Source organism: Oncorhynchus mykiss, chromosome 22, assembly GCF_057628025.1.
Source record: "Oncorhynchus mykiss isolate SJ-2025 chromosome 22, ASM5762802v1, whole genome shotgun sequence".
Lineage (NCBI taxonomy): Eukaryota > Metazoa > Chordata > Actinopteri > Salmoniformes > Salmonidae > Oncorhynchus > Oncorhynchus mykiss.
Genome location: NC_143043.1, coordinates 32,434,159 through 32,461,818, shown reverse-complemented (window position 1 = coordinate 32,461,818; position 27,660 = coordinate 32,434,159). Strand labels below are relative to the sequence as shown.

Sequence of the window (27,660 nt, the reverse complement as noted above, 5' to 3'; positions counted from 1 at the left end):
CAGGAAATTGGCTGTCTGTCTGGGGGATTGTGGGCCCTCTGTCCAGCCTCCTATGAGATTCACTCCCAACGTGACGGTAGGAACAACTTCATCACAATGACAGACACACTGCACTCTACACTCCCCAGGAAAACATCCCACAAATTAGTTTCAGCCTTTTTAGAGCTTAGATTGATTATTTGTTTGGACATTGTAATTTCTAGCACAGATGTTTGCATTACTTTGTACATAGTTCTATGTAGAAAATGCATAGTTTGTTGAGACCATTTACATTTAAATTAGTATAATTTCTGTGAAATACAGTGCTTTGAGAATGTATTCAGACCCCTTGACTTTTTCCACATTTTGTTACGTTACAGTCATATTCTAAAATGGATAACATTTTTTTAAATACTCAGCAATCTACACACTATACCAGATAATGACAAAGTGAACGTAGGTTTTTAGTCATTTCTGCAATAGAAATAGCTGATTTACATAAGTATTCAGAACCTTTGCTATGTGACTCTAAATTGAGCTCAGGTGCATCCTATTTCCATTGATCATCCTTGAGATGCTTCTACAACTTGATTGTAGTCCACCTGTTGACTGGCAAATGACAGTCTTTGCCAAAAGGCACCTAAAGACTCTCAGACCATGAGAAACAAGATTTTCTGGTCTGATGAAACCAAGATTAAACCCTTTGGCATGAATGCCACGCGTCACATCTGGAGGAAACTTGGCACCATCCCTACGGTGAAGCATGGTGGTGGCAGCATCATGCGGTGAGGATGTTTTTCAACGGTAGGGACTGGAAGACTAGTCCGGATCGAGGCAAAGACGAACAGAGAAAAGTACAGAGAGATCCTTGATGAATACCTGCTCCAGAGCGCTCATGACCTCAGATTGGGACGAAAGTTCACCTTCCAACAGGACAACGACCCTAAGCACACAGCCAAGACAACGCAGGAGTGACTTCGGGAGAAGTCTCTGAATGTCCTTGAGTGGCCTGGCCAGAGCCCAGACCTGATTGAATATCTCTGGAGAGACCTGAAAATAGATGTGCAGCAACGCTCCCAATCCAACCTGACAGAGCTTGAGAGGATCTTAAGAGAAGAATAAAAGAAACTCCCCAAATATAGGTGTGCCAGGCTTGTCGTCATAACCAATAAGATTTGAGGCTGCCAAAGGTTCTTCAACAAAGTACTGAGTAAAGGGTCTGAATAATTATCACATTTACATATTTAAGTTTTGTTTAGTAAATTAGCAAACATTTCTAAAATCCTGTTTTTTCTTTGTCGTTATGGGGTATTGTGTGTAGATTGAAAAATTGAAAAAAACATTTAATCAATTTTAGAATAAGGCTGTAATCTACCAAAATGTGGAAAAAGTCAAGGTGTCTGAATACCTTCCGAAGGCATTGTATTCCCCCTCCTAATGTTAGCTTTAATGATGCTCATTGCAATAAATGCTTTGTGTATTTAGGCTACTTCATGGTTTGTAGCATAATACGGTCTACTATATCCATTTATCCATTTGACAAAGATATTGTGCTCAGTAGCTACTTTGTGAAAGTGTATGTATTCCATTAGTTTCCACAGTGTTTTTCCTTTCACAAACTAAGTCCCCACCACTTGTGTGTAATCCAGATTTATGTCAAAGTATATTTAGATAATAACTGATTAAACCTTTGACAAACATCTCATTCCATGTCATTTCATCCATCAGCCCTGCTGCTTTAAAACCTACTCCATAAAACCTCAGGCAGAGTGCCGTTGTTCAAGTGTTTTTGGAACAAATCGGAGCAGAGCTAGTCTAATGGGTTTGTATTTATTTTCTGTGTTTAATTGGACAAATTAATTGCATTCCAGCAGTGGAGTATAGTGGCATTATTGTTCTAGAGAATAAACACGGAGAGGTCCAGCGTGGACTATAAAACTGTAGGATAAACATGGCTCTCAAAGGAAAGTATTGAATGTCTGTTTATGGGTAGTAATATGAAGTGCAGGGCTCTAAAATGACTAATTACATCAGCTATGTGGATTTCTGGGGAGAGCTCTTGAAAGGTGAAAGTGTGTGTGCGTTTGTATGTCTGTTTTCAGATAATGGGATGGATGTGTGTCTGTTTCTGTATTTGTTTGTGTGTGCGTGTCCATGTCCGTGTGCGTGTCCGTGTGGGGGGCTTCATAAGGGCCCAGGGAGGGTTGACCTCGGTGCGGGGCAGGGGGAGAAATGGTTTCCTCTCCCCTGATCTCTCCAGACTATTAAACCATGTTCCTCTCTTCCGCCCAGATGAGTGGAGGCGTGCTGCTGACCCACTCGACATGTGTGACTGCCTGACGCTGTGGAGGGAGCGCCACCACTTTCACCTCCTCGGGCTGCAGTAAAACAGCCATGACTCTCTATGGAACACTGCTGGAATGGATCATGAGGAAATGGGAATCCTATTATACAATATTTCCATCCACTTTTTCAAATGTTGAAAGTGGAGATAGCCTACAAATAATTAGATGGAAATCATAGTTCATCCACATGACCGCTGTAGCTTTATGAATGTGGTGGGAGATAGAACAGAAAGAATGCAAGACACACTAACCATACGGGGTTATTCAGAAAAATAACACCACAGTGAATAAAAAATTCTAATAGAAACTAAAGAAAAAGAAGAGGTAAATAAAGAGAGTAAAAGGGCGGAGGCAGATAAATGGAGCGTTCATATGGTAACTACCCCAGAGAGAGGTGGTCAGAGCTGGGCATGACTGAGCGTTCTGCCACCTCATCACTTAGACCCTGACTGGATGACCACCAAAACCTCGCCTTCTCCTGCCGCGCTCCCATAGCAACCAGGTTATGACTCAGGGTCTCCTCGGACCGATCCGCCACCCCATATCTTAGTCAGGTAGCTGCAGGCTTATTCAGCTAGAGTGCTGGATGCTCACTATTGGAATGACTTGTGAAATGATTCACTCACTAACTGACTAATTGTTAACTTACTGTTCACTGTTTCACTCTGTTCGAAAAGCTGAACACGTCCTCCAGTTCAGCAGGTGTTGCTCATAGCTCATCTGAACAACTTCTCAGACTTGTTTGCGGTTGCTAAGCAAAAGCATCCAAACAGAGGCCAAAGAAATGCCACACTGACACTGTAATACTAGAAGACATATAAATCTATGTGAAAGATACGGGTCATGTTCTGTTTGAACTTGAACACTATAGATAATGGATTATTTGGGGTCTGTCACCTCCATGCTGTGGTATGCAACTAATATGATGACGATGCTGTATTGATGTGGAGTTTGGATCAGTGGTCAGTCAGTGTTGGACCCTGTCCTAACCTTAACCATTATGAGCTGAACAGCAGAACAGGTGCTAGGGCTGTAATCTACACTTGGATAGGGGCCTTTAGATTCACATGGACGCCATATGTGGCTACCGCCAAGTGTTTTGGGAAAGGTAAGCCTTCCACCCAGTGGTCAAGTTCAGTAGTGTAGCCTACTGTCTCAGCTAGGTCACCTGTGATACAAGTCAGTATTAGACTTTGGGAGATGTCGTAGAAACCAGCCACTAGGACCAACAGTGAGTGTCTGCCTCACCATACGGTGTGCAAAAGGTTGCATGTTCAAATCCAATGATAGAATGTTGTTTTGAGATTTTTGTATTAAGCCTATCCCAAACCTCAACTCTTCGGCGTTAATGCCTACATTTTACCATAACCTTAAAAATGTGGATTTAATGCCTCTGGTGCATTAGAGGCCTGTTAGAAACCAGTGATAGAAAGTTGTTTTTGAGATTTTTGTTTTAAGCCTATCCCAAACCTTAACCCTTCGGAGTTAATGCCTAACCTTAAGATTTCAGCATTAATGCCAAAACTTAACCTTAAAACTATTTGAAATTTGGAACACCTTCGAAATTTGAGAAACATGAATGAACGTTTAATTCTGACGTGAGACTGCGGGAGCTTGTGACTGTCTAAGCCAATACACTACTGAAGAAAAAAAACGACTGTTTTCTCTCTCGCTCCAATCCAACAGTGTGCCACGGCTGACTATTTTGGAAAACATTGTACTTGGCACACCTGATACAGCATGTCATCATATTATCTGTACAGCCTCTTAACACTTTTGTACACATAGGAGGGGTCCTCTGCATGAACGCAGCAATTACGATACATATCTGCTTTCGACCTGACCTGTGCTTATAGCTTACTTTTTCATATTTATTCCATTCTCTTATAAACACTGATCTTGAAACTGGATTTGTCAATCCATATTCATTTATCCAGGAACACCTTTGAAATAAGACTACTAGAGGTAAGCGCTTATTCTAAATTTCTCTCTGACAGTTTACTCATCTGAAGAGCCAAGAGTCTGTCATTTTCAAGAACAGTCACAGCTATGGAACCTACTGCCATTTCTCCCAGGTACACTGGCCTGTTGTCTGTGAAAAGCTATGAAGCTGAAATGAATAATAAACTCGGGGGTTCATGAGTATCTGTAGCCACAGTGCAGATGACTGAGATGGAGGGAGGAAACATCATAAACATTTCACTCACTGTGTGCTATAGCTGTTATGGGTGTTCGGTTAACAGCCAGAATATGACATGTTGACGAAAACACCAGGGAAATATTGCTATGAAATCCCTCACTTTTAGATATTGTTTGAGGCAGAGAAAGAGATTACACACAATAAACTGGAAAAGTGCGCTGGAGGCTGTCCTGAATAAGGCACGGTTAAATTGAATTCAGAGGTTTTACTGAAAAGTAATTTGGGGTAATTTTGGGGTCAAACTTTAAGTTTGCTAAATAAAAGTTTCTTATCTAAAAGTTTTCATTCTGTTTTGATAATAAATGATGCATTCGAATGCCATTTAGATTAGTTTTTGTAATCTATTGCTGTTGGGTTGTAACAGTGTGTGTGTGTGTCTGAGTCAGGTTTTTTCTGAAGAATTTTTAATTTTGGTAGGTGTGACATTTATGGCTTAAAGAGCCAAATCCAGCCTCGTAAAGAGCTGCCGTCCCTTTTTTACAGCCTTATAAATACAGAGTAAATTTGTTTTTTTGTCTGACGCGAGATTAAAAAGTGAACAGAGGTGTTTTAAGGTGTCCATTTCATTCATTCCCGGCACCCTGCGGTCAGGATATAAACAGGATATAAACGTGTTTGATGTAGGTGTGAAACACTGCTGTTGCAGGATTAACATTCAGGGTTGGGTGGGAAACACTGCTGTTGCAGGATTAACATTCAGGGTTGGGTGGGAAACACTGCTGTTGCAGGATTAACATTCAGGGTTGGGTGGGAAACACTGCTGTTGCAGGATTAACATTCAGGGTTGTGTGGGAAACACTGCTGTTGCAGGATTAACGTTCAGGGTTGGGTGGGAAACACTGCTGTTGCAGGATTAACATTCAGGGTTGGGTGTGAAACACTGCTGTTGCAGGATTAACGTTCAGGGTTGGGTGGGAAACACTGCTGTTGCAGGATTAACATTCAGGGTTGGGTGGGAAACACTGCTGTTGCAGGATTAACATTCAGGGTTGGGTGGGAAACACTGCTGTTGCAGGATTAACATTTAGGATTGGGTGGGAAACACTGCTGTTGCAGGATTAACATTCAGGGTTGGGTGGGAAACACTGCTGTTGCAGGATTAACATTCAGGGTTGGGTGGGAAACACTGCTGTTGCAGGATTAACATTTAGGATTGGGTGGGAAACACTGCTGTTGCAGGATTAACATTCAGGGTTGGGTGGGAAACACTGCTGTTGCAGGATTAACATTCAGGGTTGTGTGGGAAACACTGCTGTTGCAGGATTAACGTTCAGGATTGGGTGGGAAACACTGCTGTTGCAGGATTAACATTCAGGGTTGGGTGTGAAACACTGCTGTTGCAGGATTAACATTCAGGGTTGGGTGGGAAACACTACTGTTGCAGGATTAACATTCAGGGTTGTGTGGGAAACACTGCTGTTGCAGGATTAACATTCAGGGTTGGGTGGGAAACACTGCTGTTGCAGGATTAACATTCAGGGTTGGGTGTGAAACACTGCTGTTGCAGGATTAACATTCAGGGTTGGGTGTGAAACACTGCTGTTGCAGGATTAACATTCAGGGTTGTGTGGGAAACACTGCTGTTGCAGGATTAACGTTCAGGGTTGTGTGGGAAACACTGCTGTTGTAGGATTAACGTTCAGGGTTGGGTGGGAAACACTGCTGTTGCAGGATTAACATTCAGGGTTGGGTGGGAAACACTGCTGTTGCAGGATTAACATTCAGGGTTGGGTGGGAAACACTGCTGTTGTAGGATTAACGTTCAGGGTTGGGTGGGAAACACTGCTGTTGCAGGATTAACGTTCAGGGTTGGGTGGGAAACACTGCTGTTGCAGGATTAACATTCAGGGTTGGGTGGGAAACACTACTGTTGCAGGATTAACATTCAGGGTTGGGTGGGAAACACTGCTGTTGCAGGATTAACATTCAGGGTTGGGTGGGAAACACTGCTGTTGCAGGATTAACATTCAGGGTTGGGTGGGAAACACTGCTGTTGCAGGATTAACATTCAGGGTTGGGTGGGAAACACTGCTGTTGTAGGATTAACGTTCAGGGTTGGGTGGGAAACACTGCTGTTGCAGGATTAACATTCAGGGTTGGGTGGGAAAACGTAAGCAGTCCATCTTTCAGCAAACTTTGGCGCTGAAAACTGAGATGGCAGATGTGGGTACTATACTCTAGTCTTGCTAGTCTTCTTGAAACATGTAGTCTACGTACACAAGGTATAGACCCCCTAAATTCAGCCTGGGTTACAAGAGCAGTGAAGTAAAGCTGAATCTGCCTTTCTCCCACTGATGGCAGTATAAAATAACTGGAGAGAAGAGGGAGGAGGGGTTCCCAGTAGCTGACTGAATCTAGTTCTGTCCTGTGTGCTCTTTGGGAGCAGTAGTCTTGGTGGTCTGAGACTCTGGTGGCCTGTGACTGATCTGACACCCACCCCCCCGAAGCCCACTTGGGTCCGGTTTGGCCCTGATCCAGCCATGAATCACTCCCCTAGGCTGTGTTACAGGAAGACCCAGAGAAACAGGCCTAAATCATACCTGTCCAAAACCCATGTGACAGGAAGCTAAGACCAACCAGAGAGGGAAAAGTCCAACTCGAAATGTAACTATTAAAGAAGGAGTTTTATATGAATGTTTTATACGAGCCTGTGGTTGCAGAGGGATCTGCTGTGTATACATACAGTACGTCCTTTGGACTTGAGTTAGGGAGCAGTGGATTTATTCATTCACAGGCCTTCTGTAAAACCTGAGGGAGTGAGGCTCAACATGAGTAACTCAGACACAGTTTATTTGGGAAATGAAGCATGTCATTGAATAACACAGTGTTATGTCCTATCAGGATCCTATAACAGTTCAGATATAAAACTAACAGTGTAAATCTCTCTGCTTAAGGCCACCCCTGCAGTAGCCTACTGGTCATGATGTGGGGTATATATATATATAAAATCCTGTGGTGATTCAGGCAATAGTGAGAATAGCTCTCTCTCTCTTCTTCCTCTTCCTCCTCTTCTCTTTAAGGAGACCGGTGGCGTCCGCGAAAAACATGATCTCCTCTTTGCTCTCAACCTCCCTCTGGAGGAACTGGAGACCAGCACTGTTGAAACCCAGAACATCCTGGAGCAGAAGAAGAGGTATAGTTTTATATGACTTGAGGATCATTAGCCTTTAGAGTACATTTTCTATATTTTCTGATTAAACTCACCCTGATCTCTCGGACTTTAGAAATGGTGTTGATTCTCAGCTCGTCTATGACGGTCAGCAGCATCTGGTTACTGGAGATCTGGCCAAAGTGGACTCTGGAGAGACAAGGACAAGCACAGTGAAGACTGACCCTGATAGTACTTTAGGCTCATCTACTCACACTTCAGGTACCTTAGAGACACCAGACACACACTTGTGTGAGGTTGTTTGCATATGTGAGAAACACACAAACTGAGTAACAAACACTTATGATTGGTGCGAGGTTGTTTGTTAGCATAACCGTAGTCTCAAGGAGTCATCCTTCCAAATCTCGTTGTGTTGACTCAACTATTGTAAGTCCGGAGAACTAAGAATTGGATTTTGCGATTGAAAGGAAGCGCTGGCTGTTAACGCTCACATTTTGTTGGCTCGGAGTAGAAATTATGTTTCCCTTCAGGAGAGGCATTTCCTTGTTTTCCCTATTTTCCTACCGTGTGTCAGACAAAGATTTATTAGCCTATGCAGTGTCATTTGTTTTATCTTATGGTAGCTAGCTTGTTGCAAGCCAGACAATTATTCAGAAACAGCACATCTTTTTGGAGCTGCACAAAATAGTTGATTGGCTTGATAAGTGGCAATGCGTCACTTGTTTAAATCTAAACTCCACCTCTTCCTGAGGAGAACTTCTCCAGGTTTTCACACTACTTGAGAAGCCTGGCATAAGAGGCTAGCATACCTGAGCAGGAAGAAGAGACAACGGCACACTAGCTCCACCTCCAGGCCGTCCTGGACATAGCAGTTGAAGAGAGACAGCAGGTCTGGAATGTAGGGGAATGGCAGGACCAGCAAAGACACCTCCAGCTCACTGGACCGGACCTTCTTTATTACGTCCAAGACGTAGCGAGACGGCTGCAAGAGAGGGAGGAGGATGTGGTTACGAAGTTAACGTGATAGTTCTGTTCCTCACTAATCTAGTACCCTGGGCTATGTATGTATTATGATCATTTCAGAAGGAATTAAAAACTTACAGAAACGTTTCCAAAGGCCACAAGGATAGGATTGGCCTTAGGTGGAGGCAACTGTTTTCCGGCTGACTGGCAGGCTATCTGATGCTCCTCCATTTTCCTGCTCTCTGATCTATACAGCTCCAGAGCCTCCATGACACGCTCAGCCTGAAGAGACACACACACCGGCCATTACAAACTACACACACACATACCTATCTGAACGCGCACACACACACACAACCTCTCCATCTCTGCAGTCTAGTTACTTGACATGGAGACTCACAGCTTTGACTGTCTCTATGGTTTTCTTCGCCGCTGGTGCTGCCTCTGCATCCTTGATCTCTCCTGGAACCTGTGAGACACACAAGACATCAGCGAGACTGAACGACACTGAGAAAATAAACATTTTCATTTCCACTGGTTTGAAATAAAGTCAGCACTTACCACAGGCTCATCCCCTTTGGCCATGCCCTCCTCAAACTCAGCCTCTCTCTCCTAAAGAAAAACATTTGAGAGAGGGTGAAAAAGTTCAAGATAAAACCTGATTGGTGTCCACTATCTCCCTTCCCTTTTACCCACAGACAGAGCATGTTTCTGGGGCACCACTACCCACCATCTCCCTCTCTTCCTCCAGGATGATGGGTTCTCTGGTCCTCTCCCAGAGCCTCAGGGACTTGTCGTGAGACGAGGACACAATGTGGTCCCCGTTAGGACTGATGGCCAGACACCAAACCTCCCGATGGTGACCCTGAGGATAGCACGTCACACACATGGGTCAGCGGTTAAAGGTCAACACTAGGGGTGGGGTCAAATCCATTTTCAATTTAGTCAATTAAGGAAGGGAAATGTAATTCCTCCAATGGGAAAGAAAGAGCATTTAGGTAATTGGTTATGTCACTTATCAATTTTCCCCAAAATTTTATCATGAACTCTAGGCCTCATCTCCATATGGGAAATGTAGCCAACAGCATGGGAGTGAATGTCACCTCTAAGGTCTGGATGTGCTCAAACTTGTCTGCGTCCCACTGTTTGATCTTCTTGTCCTTCCCCGCTGTGAAGAACAGATGGGTTTTGGGGACAAACTGAAGGAACATGACGCTGAGAAAAGAGAGAGAAAAAAGCAGACGAGAAATGGAGAAAAAAAAACAGCGACATGAAAGAGCAGATGGGGTGATGTCATCGGTCAGAGGCAGCTAACAAGGACAGTGTTTCTGAAACTGGAGATTAAATTAAATATTTTACTGGAAATGGGGAGAATGAAGCCAACATCTATTAAATTATATCATTCAAGACCGTTGGTCAAGCTTCCACACTGAGCCATTTACACTGACCATATGGCTGACAGCTTAGGATGAGGTGTTCTTGCAGTATATTCTATATTCATATTAATATATAAACTCAACAAAAAAAGAAAACGTACCCTTTTCAGAACCCTTTCTTTCAAAGATAATTTGTTAAAATCCAAATAACTTCACAGATCTTCATTGTAAAAGGGTTTAAACACTGTTTCCTGTTCAATGAACCATAAACAATTAATGAACATACATGTGGAACGGTCGTTAAGGCACTAACAGCTTACAGACAGTAGGCAATTAAGGTCACAGTTATAAAAACTTAGGACACGAAAGAGGCCTTTCTACAGACTCTGAAAAACACCAAAAGAAAGATGCCCAGGGTCCCTGCTCATCTGCGTGAATGTGCCTTAGGCATGCTTCAAGGAGGCATGAGGACTGCAGATGTGGCCAGGGCAATAAATTGCAACGTCCGTACTGTGAGACGCCTAAGACAGAGCTACAGGGAGACCGGACGGACAGCCGATCGTCCTCGCAGTGGCAGACCACGTGTAACACCGGCACAGGATCGGTACATCTGAGCATCACACCTGCGGGACAGGTACAGAATGGCAACAACAACTGCCCGAGTTACACCAGGAACGCACAATCCCTCCACCTGTGCTCAGACTGTCCCCAATAGGCTGAGAGAGGCTGGACTGAGGGTTTGTAGGCATGTTGTAGGGCAGGTCCTCACTAGACATCACCGGCAACAACGTCGCCGAAGGGCAAAAAAAACACAGTCGCTGGACCAGACAGGACTGGCAAAAAGTGCTCTTCACTGACGCAAGACAGGAATGTCAGTGTTCTGCCATGGCTAGCGAAGAGCCCGGATCTCAATCCCATTGAGCACGTCTGGGACCTTTTGGATCGGAGGGTGAGGGCTAGGGCCATTCCCTAACTGAAATATCCGGGAACTTGAAGGTGCCTTGGTGATAGAGTGGGGTAACATCTCACAGCAAGAACTGGCAAATCTGGTGCAGTCCATGAGGAGGAGTTGCACTGCAGTACTTAATGCAGCTGGTGGCCACAACAGATACTGACAGTTACTTTTGATTTTGATCCCCCCCCTTTGTTCAGGGAGACATTATTCCATTTATGTTAATCACATGTCTGTGGAACTTGTTCAGTTTATGTCTCAGTTGTTGAATTTTGTGATGTTCATACAAATATTTAAACATATTAAGTTTGCTGAAAATAAACAAAGTTGACAGTGAGAGGATGTTTCTTTTTACAGTGTCTTGCGAAAGTATTCGGCCCCCTTGAACTTTGCGACCTTTTGCCACATTTCAGGCTTCAAACAAAGATATAAAACTGTATTTTTTTGTGAAGAATCAACAACAAGTGGGACACAATCATGAAGTGGAACGACATTTATTGGATATTTCAAACTTTTTTAACAAATCAAAAACTGAAAAATTGGACGTGCAAAATTATTCAGCCCCTTTACTTTCAGTGCAGCAAACTCTCTCCAGAAGTTCAGTGAGGATCTCTGAATGATCCAATGTTGACCTAAATGACTAATGATGATAAATACAATCCACCTGTGTGTAATCAAGTCTCCGTATAAATGCACCTGCACTGTGATAGTCTCAGAGGTCCGTTAAAAGAGCAGAGAGCATCATGAAGAACAAGGAACACACCAGGCAGGTCCGAGATACTGTTGTGAAGAAGTTTAAAGCCGGATTTGGATACAAAAATATTTCCCAAGCTTTAAACATCCCAAGGAGCACTGCGCAAGCGATAATATTGAAATGGAAGGAGTATCAGACCACTGCAAATCTACCAAGACCTGGCCGTCCCTCTAAACTTTCAGCTCATACAAGGAGAAGACTGATCAGAGATGCAGCCAAGAGGCTCATGATCACTCTGGATGAACTGCAGAGATCTACAGCTGAGGTGGGAGACTCTGTCCATAGGACAACAATCAGTCGTATATTGCACAAATCTGGCCTTTATGGAAGAGTGGCAAGAAGAAAGCCATTTCTTAAAGATATCCATAAAAAGTGTTGTTTAAAGTTTGCCACAAGCCACCTGGGAGACACACCAAACATGTGGAAGAAGGTGCTCTGGTCAGATGAAACCAAAATTGAACTTTTTGGCAACAATGCAAAACGTTATGTTTGGCGTAAAAGCAACACAGCTGAACACACCATCCCCACTGTCAAACATGGTGGTGGCAGCATCATGGTTTGGGCCTGCTTTTCTTCAGCAGGGACAGGGAAGATGGTTAAAATTGATGGGAAGATGGATGGAGCCAAATACAGGACCATTCTGGAAGAAAACCTGATGGAGTCTGCAAAAGACCTGAGACTGGGACGGAGATTTGTCTTCCAACAAGACAATGATCCAAAACATAAAGCAAAATCTACAATGGAATGGTTCAGAAATAAACATATCCAGGTGTTAGAATGGCCAAGTCAAAGTCCAGACCTGAATCCAATCGAGAATCTGTGGAAAGAACTGAAAACTGCTGTTCACAAATGCTCTCCATCCAACCTCACTGAGCTCGAGCTATTTTGCAAGGAGGAATGGGAAAAAATTTCAGTCTCTCGATGTGCAAAACTGATAGAGACATACCCCAAGCAACTTACAGCTGTAATCGAAGCAAAAGGTGGCGCTACAAAGTATTAACTTAAGGGGGCTGAATAATTTTGCACGCCCAATTTTTCAGTTTTTGATTTGTTAAAAAAGTTTTAAATATCCAATAAATGTCGTTCCACTTCATGATTGTGTCCCACTTGTTGTTGATTCTTCACAAAAAAAATACAGTTTTATATCTTTATGTTTGAAGCCTGAAATGTGGCAAAAGGTCGCAAAGTTCAAGGGGGCCGAATACTTTCGCAAGGCACTGTACCTGGGTTTAATACATACACATATACAGTTGAAGTCGGGAGTTATTAAAACAAATTTTTCAACCACTCCACGAATTTATTGTTCACAAACTATAGTTTTGGCAAGTCCGTTAGGACAAGTGCATGACAAGTCATTTTTACAACAGTTGTTTACAGACAGATTATTTCATTGTATGACAATTCCAGTGGGTCGGAAGCTTACATACACGAAGTTGACTGTGCCTTTAAACAGCTTGGAAAGTTCCAGAAATTATGTAATGGCTTTAGAAGCTTCTGATAGGCTAATTGACATAATTTGAGTCAATTGGAGGTGTACCTGTGGATGTATTTCAAGGCCTACCTTCAAACTCAGTGCCTCTCTGCTTGACATCATGGGAAAACCAAAAGAAATCAGCCTAGACCTCAGAAAAAACATTGTAGACCACCACAAGTCTGGTTCATCCTTGGGAGCAATTTCCAAATGCCCGAAGGTACCACGTTCATCTGTACAAACAATAGTAGGCAAGTATAAACACTATGGGACCACTCAGCCATCATACTGCTCAGGAAGGAGACGTGTTCTGCCTCCTAGAGATGAACGTTCTTTGGTGCGAAAAGTGCAAATCAATCCCAGAACAACAGCAAAGGACCATGTGAAGATGCTGGAGGAAACAAGTACAAAAGTATCTATAGTATCCACAGTAAAACAAGTCCTATATCGACATAACTTGAAAGACCACTGAGCAAGGAAGAAGCCACTGCTCAAAAACCGCCATAAAAAAGCCAGACTATGGTTTGCAACTGTACATGGGGACAAAGATCGTACTTTTTGGAGAAATGTCCTCTGGTCTGATGAAACAAAAACAGAACTGTTCAGGCATAATGACCATCGTTATGTTTGGAGGAAAAAGGGAGAGGATTGCAAGCAGAAGAAAACCATCCCAACTGTGAAGCACGGGGGTGGCAGCATCATGTTGTGGGGTCCTTTGCTGCAGGAGGGACTGGTGCACTTCACAAAATATATGGCATCATGAGGATGGAAAATCACGTGGATATATTGAAGCAACATCTCAAGACATCAGTCAGGAAGTTAAAGCTTGGTCGCAAATGGGTCTTCCAAATGGACAATGACCCCAAGCATACTTTCAAAGTTGTGACAAAATGGCTTAAGGACAACAAAGTCAAGGTATTGGAGTGGCCATCACAAAGCCCTGCCCTCAATCCTATATAACATTTCTGGGGAGAACTGAAAAAGCGTGTGTGAGCAAGGAGGCCTACAAACCTGACTCAGTTACACCAGCTCTGTCAGGAGGAATGGGCCAAAAATCACCCAACTTATTGTGGGAAGCTTGAGGAAGGCTACCCAAAACATTTGACCCAAATTCAACAATTTAAAGGCAATGCTACCAAATACTAATTGAGTGTATGTAAACTTCTGACTCACTGGGGATGTGATAAAAGAAATAAAATCTGAAATAAATCATTCGCTACTATTATTCTGATATTTCACATTCTTAAAATATAGTGGTGATCCTAACTGACCTAAGACAGGGAATTTTTACTACGATTAAATGTCAGGAATTGTGAAAAACTGAGTTTAAAAGTATTTGGCTAAGGTGTATGTAATCTTCCGACTTCAACTGTGTGTGTGTGTGTGTGTGTGTGTATAATATATATATATACACACATACATAACATACATATACACACACACACACACACACACACAGGCAAGAAAAAGTATGTGAACCCTTTGGAATTACCTGGATTTCTGCATAAATTGTTCCTAAAATTTGACCTGATCATCTAAATCACAACAATAGACAAACACAGTCTGCTTAAACTAATAACACACAAACAATACGTTTTCATGTTTTTATTGACCACACCGCGTAAACATTCTTAGTGCAGGGTGGGAAAAATATGTGAACCCTTGGATTTAATAACTGGTGTGCCCTCCTTTTACAGCAATAACCTCAACCAAACATTTTCTGTAGTTGCGTATCAGATCTGCACAATGGTCAGGAGGACCATTCTACTTTACAAAATTGTTTCAGTTCAGCAATATTCTTGGGATGTCTGGTGTGAACCGCTCGAGGTCATGCCACAGCATTCAATCGGGTTGAGGTCAGAACTTTGACTGGGCAACTCCAGAAGGTGTATTTTCTTCTGTTGAAGCCATTCTGTTGTTGATTTACTTCTGTGTTTTGGGTCGGTGTCCTGTTGCATCACCCAACTTCTGTTGAGCTTCAATTGGCAGACAGATCGCCTTACATTCTCCGGCAAAATGTCTTGATAAACATGGGAATTCACTTTTCCGTCAATGATACCAAGCTGTTCAGGCCCTGAGGCATCAAAGCAGCCCCAAACCATGATGCTCCCTCCACCATATTTTACAGTTGGGATGAGGTTTGGATGTTGGTGTGCTGAGCCTTTTTTTCTCCACACAGTGTTGTGTGTTCCTTCCAAACAATTCAACTGTAGATTCATCCTTCAACAGAATATTTTGCCAGTAGTGCTGTGGAACATCCAGGTGCTCTTTTGCGAACTTCAGATGTGCAGCAATGTTTTTTTGGACAGCAGTGGCTTCTTCTATGGTGTTCTCCCATGAACACCCTTCATGTTTAGTGTTTTACGTATCGTAGACTGGTCAACAAAGATGTTAGCATGTTCTAGAGATTTCTGTAAATCTTTAGCTGACACTCTAGGATTCTTCTTAACCTCATTGAGCATTCTGCGCTGTGCTCTTGCAGTCATCTTTGCAGGATGGCCACTCCTAGGGAGAGTAGCAACAGTGCTGAACTTTCTCAATGTATCTTACCGTGGACTGATGAACATCAAGGGTTTTAGAGATACTTTTGTAACCCTTTCCAGCTTTATGCAAGTCAACAATTCTTTATCTTAGGTCTTCTGAGATCTCTTTTGTTCAAGACATGGTTCACATCAGGCAATGCTTCACGTGAATAGCAAACTCAGATTTTATATTGCAGGGCAGCTCTAACCAACATCTCAAATCTCATCTCACTGATTTGACTCCAGGTTAGTTGACTCCTGACTCTAATTAGCTTTTGAAGAAGTCATTAGCCTAGAGGTTCACATACTTTTCCCAACCTACACTGAGAATGTTTAAATGATGTATTCAATATAGACAAGAAAAATACAATCATTGGTGTGGTGTTTGTTGAAGCACACTGTGTTTGTCTATTGTTGTGACTTAAATTTTTAACAAATTTATGTAGAAATCCAGGTAACTCCAAAGGGTTCACATACTTTTTCTTGCAACTGTGTGTATATATAATATATGTTGTATTTTTTCTGTACCTGTCATCGTGGGCAAACATAGATCTGTGACAGTCCCCAAAGTCCAGACCCCAGATCTTGACGTTTCTGTCTGCAGAGCCAGTTGCTATCAAGGCACTGTCCTGGGAGATGGACAAGTAACATTCAGAGTCAAGACAGATTGAAAACATACACGCAGCAACTTTAACCAACACACACTCAAGTATGCACATTCCATTTTCATCTACTGTCACTCATTACATTCGTTTTTCGTTTAGTTTGGGGTTGCTAGGATGAGTACCGGTACTCACATGAGAGATGTCCAGGCAGAGCACAGGCAGCTTGTGTCCATACAGAGATAAGAAGAACTTGAGTGTGTCTGTGTAGAAGACCTTGACGGTGCAGTCCAGCAGGGAGACAGCCAACAGTCTCTGGTCAGGAGAATATTTCACACACAACACATCCTCATCCAGCTGCAGTGTACGCACGTGTTTCACCGTCAGCCTCCTGCAACACACACACACACACAATTAGAGCAGAGTAAACAGAAACTCCAGTCAAGTGCTCACTTGATAAAAGCTCACTTGAATAACTGGGCATAAAACTAGTTGCCTCTAGTATGAAACTGCATTCTAAGTGTTATTGACACTATGTGAAACACAAGGAATAAAGCTTGGCTTACTTCTGTGCAGCGTCTTCGTCCTTAATTAGCTCAAACTCCCAGAACTTCACCGTCTTGTCAGCCCCGCCAGTCACTATCCCCCTCTGAGGAAATCACATAATTACAGTCAGAGCAAATGGGAATGTTTTTTATTTTATTTTTTTAAATACTATTTTATGGGCTTTTGTCTACAGATAAGGGGCCTATGGAGTTGTACACTACATGTATTGTGGATGATGTTGAACATGGACAGAAAGAGGCAGATACAGACAGTACCTGATCAGGAGACAGACAGAGGGACCACAGAGCTCCGTTATGGGCGTCGACAGTCTCCAGGAGGGTACCTGATGCCAGGTCAAAGATCTGAATCTTACCACTCTGATAGAGAGAAGGTTAGCCTGGGTTACACACAATAGATTAATACTGGATAATACACTTATACAGTAGTTTGGTGTACGTTAGTGTGTGCATGCGTGTTACCTTGGTCCCTAGGATGATCTGCCTGTCTCCAGGGACAAACAGGGAGCAGAGGGCGTAGTCACACGCCATGGTGCGAATCACCTGCAGGGTAGACCTGTGACGGGGTAGAGACTTCCCGTTAGACACCCAATCAGAATGTAGAAAACTACTCATAATACAGTATGTGTCTAGGAGTCATAACATGTGTCACTTTAAAAGATGCTGGAAAGCCAGCTTAGTGAACTAGATTTAACTTGTACAGTGAAACCACACGGTCACATCAGTCCTGTGTGACCTGACTTTCCCACCTGTTCCAGACTTTGACGGTGTCCCCAGAGGCGGAGAGGACAGCGATGTTGTCTGAGCTGAAGGCCAGCGTGCGGGCATCGGTGCGGTGGCCTCCCAGGGTGAGCCGAGAGGTCTTAATGCCTGTGGGATTCTTGTCAGACGTCTTGAGGCTGTAGGTCTCCACGGTGTTGTTCTGGAGCAGCATGGCTACCTTCAACTCCCCACCCGCACACATCAGGCAGTCCACCCATCTGGGATATACATGACACTAAATGTTGGTTGGTTGATTGATTGAGTGTGTGAGAGAGTGCACGTGTGTGTGTTGCTGTGTACCTGATATTGGCGGAGGCCTTGATGTTGGTTAGTCTCACAATCTCATTTGCCAGTTTCCTCTCCACCACAGGCTCTGGGGCGTCCTCTGCATGCTGTGCATCCCTACACCAGAGGGCAGCAGCACCTCATCTTTACATTTCACCAATTTCATCAACATAACTGTATTTATAAACATGTTCTTATTTCAAATCATCTCTGAAGGCTTTGCAGTATCGGCCCAACTTGGGCTATCTGCAGACTGGTCCCTGCCGTGGCTGAGGTGACAGTGTGATCTCTACTGTGTGCAACATACCTGGCCTTCTTCTTGGCTCTCTTCAGCTTCTTGGCCATCACCCTCTCCACCTCGTCCTCCGGCAGCACACTGAACACCTCCAGCACTGTGTCTGAGCCCTGAGAGAGAAGGATGTGGAAAAGGAGGAAAGAATACACATTACATTAGTGATCTGAGAAATGTATGACAATAAATCAATATTACTGGAGGGTAAGTAAGACTGTACCAACATTAAAAAGGTCAATACTTACATGGCACGCCAGGACCTTGGCCTTGGCATCGGTAGTCATGGAGACTACCCTGTCCCTGGCCTCTCTCAGCAAAGAGCCAGCTTTCTTACAACTCAGGATCCTCTGTGTGAGAGAGAGAGCGAGAGAGAGAGGGGGCGAGGGAAAGAGGGCAAGAGGGAAAAGTATGAAACACATACAGATTTCAGATACACATGTATTAGACAGCAACGATAACTAACAAACTTCCGTACTTGACAGTGTTCCGTGCACGTGACCAAAAAATGTATATACTTACAGGTCAACTGTAATATGAATACCATTGTAAGGCACAATTTCTCCTCTTACCAGCCAAATCAATGACGCGACCTTCATGCTGCCCATCTCTGCATGATTGAAGAAGGCAATGGAGCTCCGTCAGATCTTTTTAAAAATGGCGGGTGGGGAAGTGAAGGCTACTGAGTAATAGTGAAAGGGGGAGATATGTCGTATGCGGAAATGGCGTTTTTCACCCGATTTGTCCAACTGACCACCTCTAAAATTGTTATAAAACACTATAAAGAGTTTATATAATGTGTCATCACATACCTATTTGAAGGTTTATGTCGAATTTGAGGGCTTTTAGGGCGACACTAAAGTTATCTTCAGATGAAAACAGCAGCTGTCACGGCTTTTGAGTCATGATGGCTTGCAGTGATGACGCAAACAATACTGCATTCAGTTGACTACAATTGACTAGGTATCCATTCCCCTTTGCTTGTCCCTTACACTTTCTTGTTTTGTTTTATCTGCGAGAGAAGTGCTCCCCCTGGTGGAAAGGCTGTACGGCACACGTGTTTTGCCCTGTAGTGGATCATGGTCTGTCCTACCTCCTCAGGGCTCTCGTCCACAACTTCCTCCTCCTCATCATCATCATCATCAAGTAGGCTTTTTCCTTTCTTCTCCTTTGGTTCACCAGCCTCTCTGCCCTGAACGACGGACAAACCAAGAGAGAGTGAAGGACTCAACTAGCCTTTTATTCAGATAAGATATTTTAGACCTTTTTATTATTGTCCAAAATATGTAGTTATGTGTGTAGAAGGCTTATTGTAGCTCCTCTGTGCTTACCTCTTGTAGGTAGTTGATGTCCCAGGCCCGGAGCTCACTGTCGGCTGAGCCTGTTATTAATCTACTCTCTTGGTTCAGCAGTGCCATGCCCCAGACCTGACAAACACACAACCAAGGTGATCCAATCAGATAAGTGTCTCTCAGAAATGACTAACTAATCAGACAAGAGATCCAATCACCTCTTAGTACACCATACAATGTCAACAACACATGTGACAATCAAATGTTAAGATAGGCAGGAGCACTCACCTCACTGCGATGTCCCAGCATGGTCTTAAAGCAGTGCTGAGTGTCCAGGTCCCACCACTTTACAAAGCTGTCCTTGGAGCTGGAGAAAACAACAGAAAGATCATTCAGACATCAGGGGGGGATGTAACTTTCCCTAGCTGGTATCCAACCTGCGCTCCTCGTCTTTCAACGCCAGAACACTAAAGGCGTCCGAATGCTTCCCAAAACACTTCAAGCATATATTCTGACATTTTGTGAAGTTGTTAGTTTTGGTCTCCGGCAAGGGTTTTTTCAGCTGTTTGTGCAAACAACATTTTTTCTAGATGCAAGACAAAGTCGGTAGCCGAAGGCTACGCCCTTTCGTTGGTAATTGGTCAACAGTAGGGATTCTTCAATAAAGTGTTCTCGTGCACATTTTTAAACTTGAGAAATACTGCACCAAACAAAACACCTTGGTTAGATGTACAATTAAGCGACTAAGATCTCCTCTGCAAAAACATGAATTAATGACAGATCTTCTTTGTTGAGGAAGTGTATACTGGCTACGGCATCTAAAAAAATAAAATTGAGCGGCGGTCTTTTAAAGGTCATGAACAGTCAAAATCTTTTTTTTCATTCAATTTGAAGATATTTGAAGGAGACCTAACCAAAGTATGAAACATGACTTGCTTCTACATTGATAAAGTTTGATCATAAAGTTACTGGTCCCCTCCCCCCATGTCCAAAACTTGGAATCATTATTAAGGGGACAAGGTGACATCACCTTAACTCTCATTTTAATACACCAATGGTAACATGATATTCAATCAGCATGGAACAAAAGGGGGGGGGGGTCATTCACAACTCTGAAGCAGTTGTCATGTCAACACATCCATCAGCGCTGCTATGAACCGTATTACAAGAGACACACCAAATGGGAGATGTATATAAAAAGTGATTATCATTGACACAATTTCAATGTTGTTTGAGTTGCTTTATGTATCACCAAATTAACTTGAGATGATTTTACTGCAACACTGCATCCAAGTTCCTCGACTTAGGCGTTTCAAAGAGCTGTCAGTCAAGGCGAGCTCATGAATATAAGCTCCCTGCCCAATCAGCCTGTATTTTCAAACTTCCTGGTAGTTAGCCATGGGAGAAAAAGTACTTTTCAGAATGACTGTTAAACACCTTTAAGGGAGTATGCCGACGCCTTAACAGTACCAAGGGCCAAGACAGAAAGTCAGAGCCCTACATATGAGTGATGTACTACCTGGTGACCAGAAGGTTCTTGTCTTTGAGGAACAGGGCCTGTGTGACAGCGTCTTTGTGTCCTTTCAGTCGGTACAGACCACACTCGTTGATCACATCCCACACAATCACATCCGTGTCCTGAAAGGAAGAGATAATAATAGGCATATTACTAACCATATTTTAAATGCAAACGCCTTAGCTTGACTATGACGTCAGGACAGTGGACATCCCTGGGGACCTTGCCATCTCTATGGCAGCATAGTTCTGTTCTTACCCTGGATCCGGTCACCAGCCGAGAACCGAGAGTGTCGTAGCGGATCACAGTGACTGCGGACTTGTGCCCGTTGAAGGACACGTTGCTCTCGCCGTTCAATAGGCTGAAGATGCGCACAGCCCCGTCCTCGTAACCCACGGCAACATAGATGCCATCAGGGGAGGGGCAGAGGTAAGTCACCTCGTGCTTGTTCCCCTTGAGAATAAGAACCTGGGACAGAGGAGAGGACAGTTTCAAAGGAAGACATCTGACCTAATATGTCATCTCTCACTATGATGAAATACTGGTGATATATACAGTTACAACTTGGTATCACTAGCCAAGTCATCTTATTTGAGTTATCGACAGCCATGGGTTAGGACATTTCAGACCCAATTATAAGAGCACAGTCAGCAATGATGACCCTGATTTCGGCTATGACAGCAGCAGTAGCCTACTGACAAACCCACTGAGTCAACCCTACATGAATAGATCATCCCAAGTCTCTCACCTTCTCTGCTTTACGCACGTCCCATATGAAGACATGCTCGCAGGCAGCCACAGCCACAAAGCGTCCTCTCTCCCCTCCTCGCATGGTGACAAAGGCGATGTTGGCCTTCTGGCTCCCAATTACTCCGAACACGGCGCTGGCAGCATAGCGCAGGTACTGCTTGGTCAACCCCATGGTCGCAAGATCAGGGCAATATCACAGGCTAGGGAGGATGAGACAGTGATGATGAATATCATATGATGACGGATTGGAGAACAGACAAGGAATGACAACTGGAGCATCAGCTAGCCCTTCTGACTTCAATGCATTACAGAAGGGCAAGTGCATCAGCATTATGTAGGCTAAACGGTGAAACAAGTGTACAATGTGCATTATAGCAAGCCTGGGTGCCAATCTGTTTCTGGCCCTTGCTAAAAACTCCTTATGGAATTGTCCTGCTTGGCTTGACAAGTAGTAACGTTAGGCAAGAGCACAAACAGATCTGGGACCAGGCTACATTATAGCTACAAAACAATGTATACAACAGTTACTAGTAGTACTGTAATAGCTAGCTAGCTAAGTCAATTCTGACAACTACATTTGTTAGAAGACTTGGTGAGATCCAGTGACCATGTGAGACCATAGCCAAGGACAGAAAAGGAGTAACGTTACCGTTAGGCAAGAGCACACACAGATCTGGGACCGGGCTACGTTATAGCTACATCATACAAAACAATGTATACAACAGTTACTTGTACTACTGTAATAACTAGCTAAGTCAATTCTGAGAACTGCATTTGTTCGAAGACTTAGTGAGATCCAGTGACCATAGCCAAGTTCCGCTGCACTAGCTGGCTAGCTATGTCGCTAGCTTTAACGTTAGGCCCACGTGGTGTTCCACAGCATCGCAAATAAACCAACTAAATTACACAGTAAAACAAGCAAAACATGTTTTGAGACTGATTTGATAACCGTTTCGTTTACACATTTATGATGTATACTTTTTCCCAATTGTTTATCTTACTTGAATAATGTTACTAATTCCCAGATAGAGACATCCAGTCAGTGATGTTTTCTGACTTCTTGGCACACGAGGAAGACCCTACTAATCAAACACAGTTGGTCGAACACAAACACATAAGCACACATGGATGTCTCTCAAATTTCAGAAAGGCAGATACGACAATGCGTATATTAAAAACATGTGTTACCTGAGTATTGTACTTATGGTTGTTTTGCAATATATGAAACTAACGATCAATCACATGGACTTTTATATGTATCCATTACTTTAGTCTGTATAATGGGTATTGTGTTGTTGATTTACAGAAAATATCTCCTCAGCCATATATTTGACCATATCTAAATGCCCAAATTTACCGACAATATATAAAACTCTCGAGGATTTACATACAATTCCAACCGCTCCTCTGAGTGGCGTTGGCCTATGCGTATTACACAAATGTTGTGATTTATCGTGACCCTAACCATTATTCCGTAATATTTTTGTTGTGTGTGTGTCTTCTACGGAGGGATAGGTGTGTTATTTGTCGTGATCAAAGATTTAATTTCATATTGACAAGATAGTCGAGTGACCACTCTAACAATGGAAATACATGTCCTCAAATATGGAAGACAGGCGGGAGGAGGCGAGATCAGGTGGGACCATTCTAGCAAGACAGTACAGTATGAAGCAATATTTGGTTTGGGGTCCTCTCACCTCGAGGTAAAACATTTCAGTGGCCCCCCTCGTGACGGTGGTGAGAAAAGTTTTAAAGTAAATTTCCTAAAATTCTACACATTTTGCCTTGGGGCATAGAGAAAATGTTGCAGTTTTAAAGGCCCAGTGTAATCAGAAACGTGATGTTCCTGTTTTTATATTTCCACACTATGAGGTTGGAATAAAACTATGAAATTGTGAATATTATGTTTAGTGTAAGAGCTGTTTGAAATTTCAGCCTGTTGGTGGGATGGATTATTGGGCTTCCATAGAGTTCATAGCACGTTTTCTACAATTCTACACATTTTGCCATGGGGCGGAGAAAAAAAATAGCAGGTACAGATAATTTCCTACAACATCTGTAGCCATGAAATGCTTTGAACACATCAACACCATCATCCCAGACACCCTGGGCCCACTCCTACTCACATCCTGCCTCAACAGACCCACAGATGACACCATCTCTATTGCACTCCACACTGCCCTTTCCCACCTGGACAAGAGGAACACCTATGTGAGAATGCTGTTCATTGACTACAGCTCAGTGTTCAACACCATGGTGTGAAACATGATCAAAAGCTTTTAAAAAAACAACGTTATTTAACTAGGCAAGAACAAATTATTAGTTACAATGACGGCCTACCCTGTGCACTGCCCTATGGGACTCCCAATCACAGCTGGTTGTGATAAACCTGGAATTCAACCTGTAGTCTGTAGTGACTCCTCTTGCACTGAGATTCAGTGCCTTAGACTGCTGCGCCACTCAGGAGCCCACACTGCATTGGTGTTGGGATAAATGCTCTGACTCTGTAGTTAATATATACATTTTTAAAATGTAACTTTTATTTAACTAGGCAGGTCAATTAAGAACAAATTCTTATTTACAATGACAGCCCTACATTGGCCAATTGTGCACCATCCTATGGAACTCCCAATCATGGCCGGTTGTAATACAGCCTGCATTCGAACCAGGGTGTCTGTATTGACGCCTCTAGCACTGAGATGCAGTGCCTTAGACCGCTGCGACGTGCATCAATCACTACTTCGCGGTCTTGTTTGAGTAGACAGATTTTGGGCAGAGTGAACCCTCTCGCTTCGCGTCTTCCTCTCTGTCGCGAATCAGCTGATCAGGAACTCACCAAACTGTAGTAAACGTGACAGTACGATGGGAATTGGCTATATCAAATCGAGTTTTGCCATGTTTGGGATGTTAAGAACATCTGTATTCTTCGCTTTTTGTAATTCAGTCATGCTCGGAGTCGACAACTAATAGATTCGTGGACAAAAGAAAACGGGTAGGTGTAACATTTTCTCCTGTAGCTTCCTGATATATAGATACATCTTTAAATTATTTTCCATTTTCGGCATGCTACTATTTTCTGCCGTGCTAGCAGATACATTTGCGAATCAAAGTAAAAAAGAAGGCAAATGCTACACTGGGAGTGTGATGGTCAGCTGAGCTCGAGCTCCATGGTTGGTGATTATGACATATTTAGTTTTTTCATAATTAGATGTTTTCCCATATTTATCCATTAAAATTGAAATACCTTAATATGAGTAGTCGCACAAGCAAAAACACTGTGGGAAATGTGAGAGGAATACCATTGTTCGTCAAGTGTATTTGACCCATGCTGCAGTCAACAAAAATATATATCAACTAGCTATGTTTATCTTCATTCTGCATTTCAATACGTCCTTATGGTGCTTTTGAATTCCCTGTCTGTTTAGGTTCACTTCATGGTAATGCCCTCCCCTCTCGTGCCATAAGCTCCAAAACAGAACTGTTCCTAGAACGCGGCCAGTCTAATGTTAGACAGAGGCCCTCAGTCATAGGTGTTGACATGGTATGTAGTTAGCTGATAGTCTCGAAAACACAATCTTAAATAGCTGCAGGTTCTGGGAAAAAAAGGAGCCAGACCTTCCTTGCCTGTTTCACCCAATTTTCTTTAACTGCCACCTAACCTCACACAAGTGCATTCATTATGTGAGGCTTCATTTTCAGGCTGTATACTAGAGGTTAGAAGTACTGAAGACGGGATGGTTTGTTACTGTCTTGACTCTAGACACTGGAAGCTATTTTACAACTGTCAGTCAAAGCCTTTCTTTGATTGTGCAAAAATGCTTTTGCTTTACAAAATGTTTTTTTTATATTGCCAAGCTTACTTAATTATGAACACTGAAACACCCATGTAATCACCAATTGTGACTGTCTGTTTTTCCTTGTCATAGATGCTTATTTTGAGGTTTTTTTTCAGTTAAAAACAAACTCTTATTTACAACGACGGCCTACACCGGCCAAACCCGGGCCAATTGTGTGCCGCCCTATATGACTCGAAGTCACGGCCGGTTGTGATACTGCCTGGATTCGAACCAGGGTGTCTATAGTGACGCATCTAGCACTGTGATGCAGTGCCCTAGACTGCTGTGCCACTCAGGAGAGTGGTTGGGTTAAATGCGGAAGACACATTTCCGTTGAATGCATTCACTTGTACAACTGACTAGGTATCCCCCTTTCCCTTCCTTCCTATTTGGTTCCTGGATGTGGACACTGAAAATACACTTTCTCTGGCTTTGTTTGAAGTGTCGAGCATTGAGGTGCCGGCCAGCGCAGTGCAGGAATGGATCCTCTGGGAGCACGCTCTCAGTTTGTGGAGGTCCAGACTCTGTCCACCTGGGAGTGGCAGCCAGACCCTGAGGGAGAGGAGAAGGAGTACAACTTCAGCCAGCAGGCCTTCCTATCCCCCTTCCCCTACAGAGAGGACATCAACAGGAAAATAGTGCTCTAGTGAGTCGCACACATACACACTGGACCTCTGTCTCTAGTACCACTTCTATCTCTTGGTCTCTCTCTTTTGTTCTCTTGCTTTCTCTTTTTTTCCCCTCCATCTCAGGGGTTCTCTCCTTTTCTCTCACAATCGTTATTGTCAAACTCATATCAAATGCGTTTGTTGATGGCTATAAGGTCTCAAAGTGTAGCCCTGGCTCATTGCACCACTGTGGATCATTGCACCACTGTGGATCACCCCCCTCAATAAACACACTCTCTTTCTCTCTCCCACTCCCATCATTCTAGCCTCTACCTTATAAATCCGCTTTGTTGTGGAGGCTGAGCACATGATGTGTTCAGAGGTTCCACTGGTAGGAGTCTCTCAGTAAGACATTTGTACCCAGGCTGCCCCAATCCCTCCTCACATTCCTGCTGCAGTTAAAGGAACAGATCTCTGGGCTGAACTTGGGCCTATTTACACAGATCTTAGGAAAAGCACTTTTCTGCTCCTGTTTTGACTTAATTTCCAGGAGTTGACACAGTGTCTTGATTGACTTGCACTCCCTTTGAGCAAGGATCACCACAAGTGTCACTTGCTTAAAACGTTAAAGGTCAACTGCCCTTGAAAACCAATTTCTTTTGAAAATGGCCTATGTGGCATCAATATAAGTCAGAAACATGTATTATAGTATCTCAATTGACTACAAAGTGTAAATATAATAATTTTGGTCATAAAGTCACTTGTCCAAAACAGAGTTTGGTAAGTGACTGCATCATTACTTGAGGGATTGGATTACAATAATGTAAAAAATTAATGCCCCCTCTTGCCTATTAACACTTGGTGGCACTGTTTTCACGGGAAAGAATGGGTGAGAGAGTTGTGGCCCAGTGCCCTGGGTGGGTGGAGACATCTCCTTAGGATGACTAATTGAATAGTCGAAAATGAGCAAACCCCGCCCAAAACAAATTTCCCAGAAGACACTGTAGCTTGATGTGCACTGCAAATATTGATTGGGAAATAGCTCCTCTAGTGAAAATGGGCTTCTGTGTAACAATCAGATGGGTTTGTCAAATGTGAGACTGTGCCTGGTGTTGTTGCTGAGAGTTGGTTACACTAGCTATTCGCTAGCATGATCAAATAATGTAGCTAGCAAGGCGTTATAGAACAAGTGTCACATGAAACACATTCCAGACACTGGTTCTTGCTGTCTCGGCATAACTGTGATTTGACAGAGAGTATTGATGAAAAACGAGGCTGTGCACTTCTCCTTTAACCACAAGTGTGTACAAGGCCTAAGATACTTTGCTCATTCAAGTAGCACTGCATTGAAGTAGCACTGCAGTAATTTGCCAAGGAAGTGAGGACGCAATTATGATTTTTCCATAGCTTGTTTTGCTACCTCAAGCATTTTAGTGAAGTGAAACAGCCGTGTTTCACCGTAAACTTGATTGTGTGCTTTGCTTGT

The 27,660-nt window shown here is 43.2% G+C and overlaps 2 protein-coding genes across 2 annotated transcripts in view; one reads left to right on the top strand and one right to left on the bottom strand.

Moving 5' to 3' along the window:
* Positions 1-7,297: 7,297 nt before the first annotated feature.
* Positions 7,298-23,224, bottom strand: wdr3 (WD repeat domain 3). Its single transcript, XM_021579374.3, has 24 exons — positions 22,732-23,224; positions 21,729-21,930; positions 21,239-21,448; positions 20,984-21,102; positions 19,753-19,831; positions 19,504-19,599; positions 19,266-19,364; positions 18,421-18,522; positions 18,191-18,288; positions 17,899-18,000; positions 17,586-17,816; positions 17,299-17,392; positions 17,095-17,196; positions 16,840-16,922; positions 16,469-16,664; positions 16,200-16,300; positions 9,700-9,811; positions 9,327-9,461; positions 9,158-9,208; positions 8,997-9,065; positions 8,735-8,878; positions 8,443-8,615; positions 7,729-7,822; positions 7,298-7,640 (listed from the first exon to the last, which is right to left on the bottom strand). Exons 2-24 carry the CDS (start codon positions 21,900-21,902, stop codon positions 7,485-7,487), a joined length of 2,820 nt encoding a protein of 939 aa, XP_021435049.2. The 5' UTR covers positions 21,903-21,930; positions 22,732-23,224; the 3' UTR covers positions 7,298-7,484.
* Positions 23,225-24,493: 1,269 nt separating this feature from the next.
* LOC110501663 (ganglioside-induced differentiation-associated protein 2) overlaps positions 24,494-27,660 on the top strand; it is a 41,039-nt gene continuing 37,872 nt past the window's right edge. The window contains exons 1-2 of the mRNA XM_021579372.3: positions 24,494-24,722; positions 26,009-26,212. Coding sequence (XP_021435047.2) covers positions 26,046-26,212 — 167 coding nt within the window. The 5' untranslated portion in view covers positions 24,494-24,722; positions 26,009-26,045. The remainder of the gene's footprint in view (positions 24,723-26,008; positions 26,213-27,660) is intronic.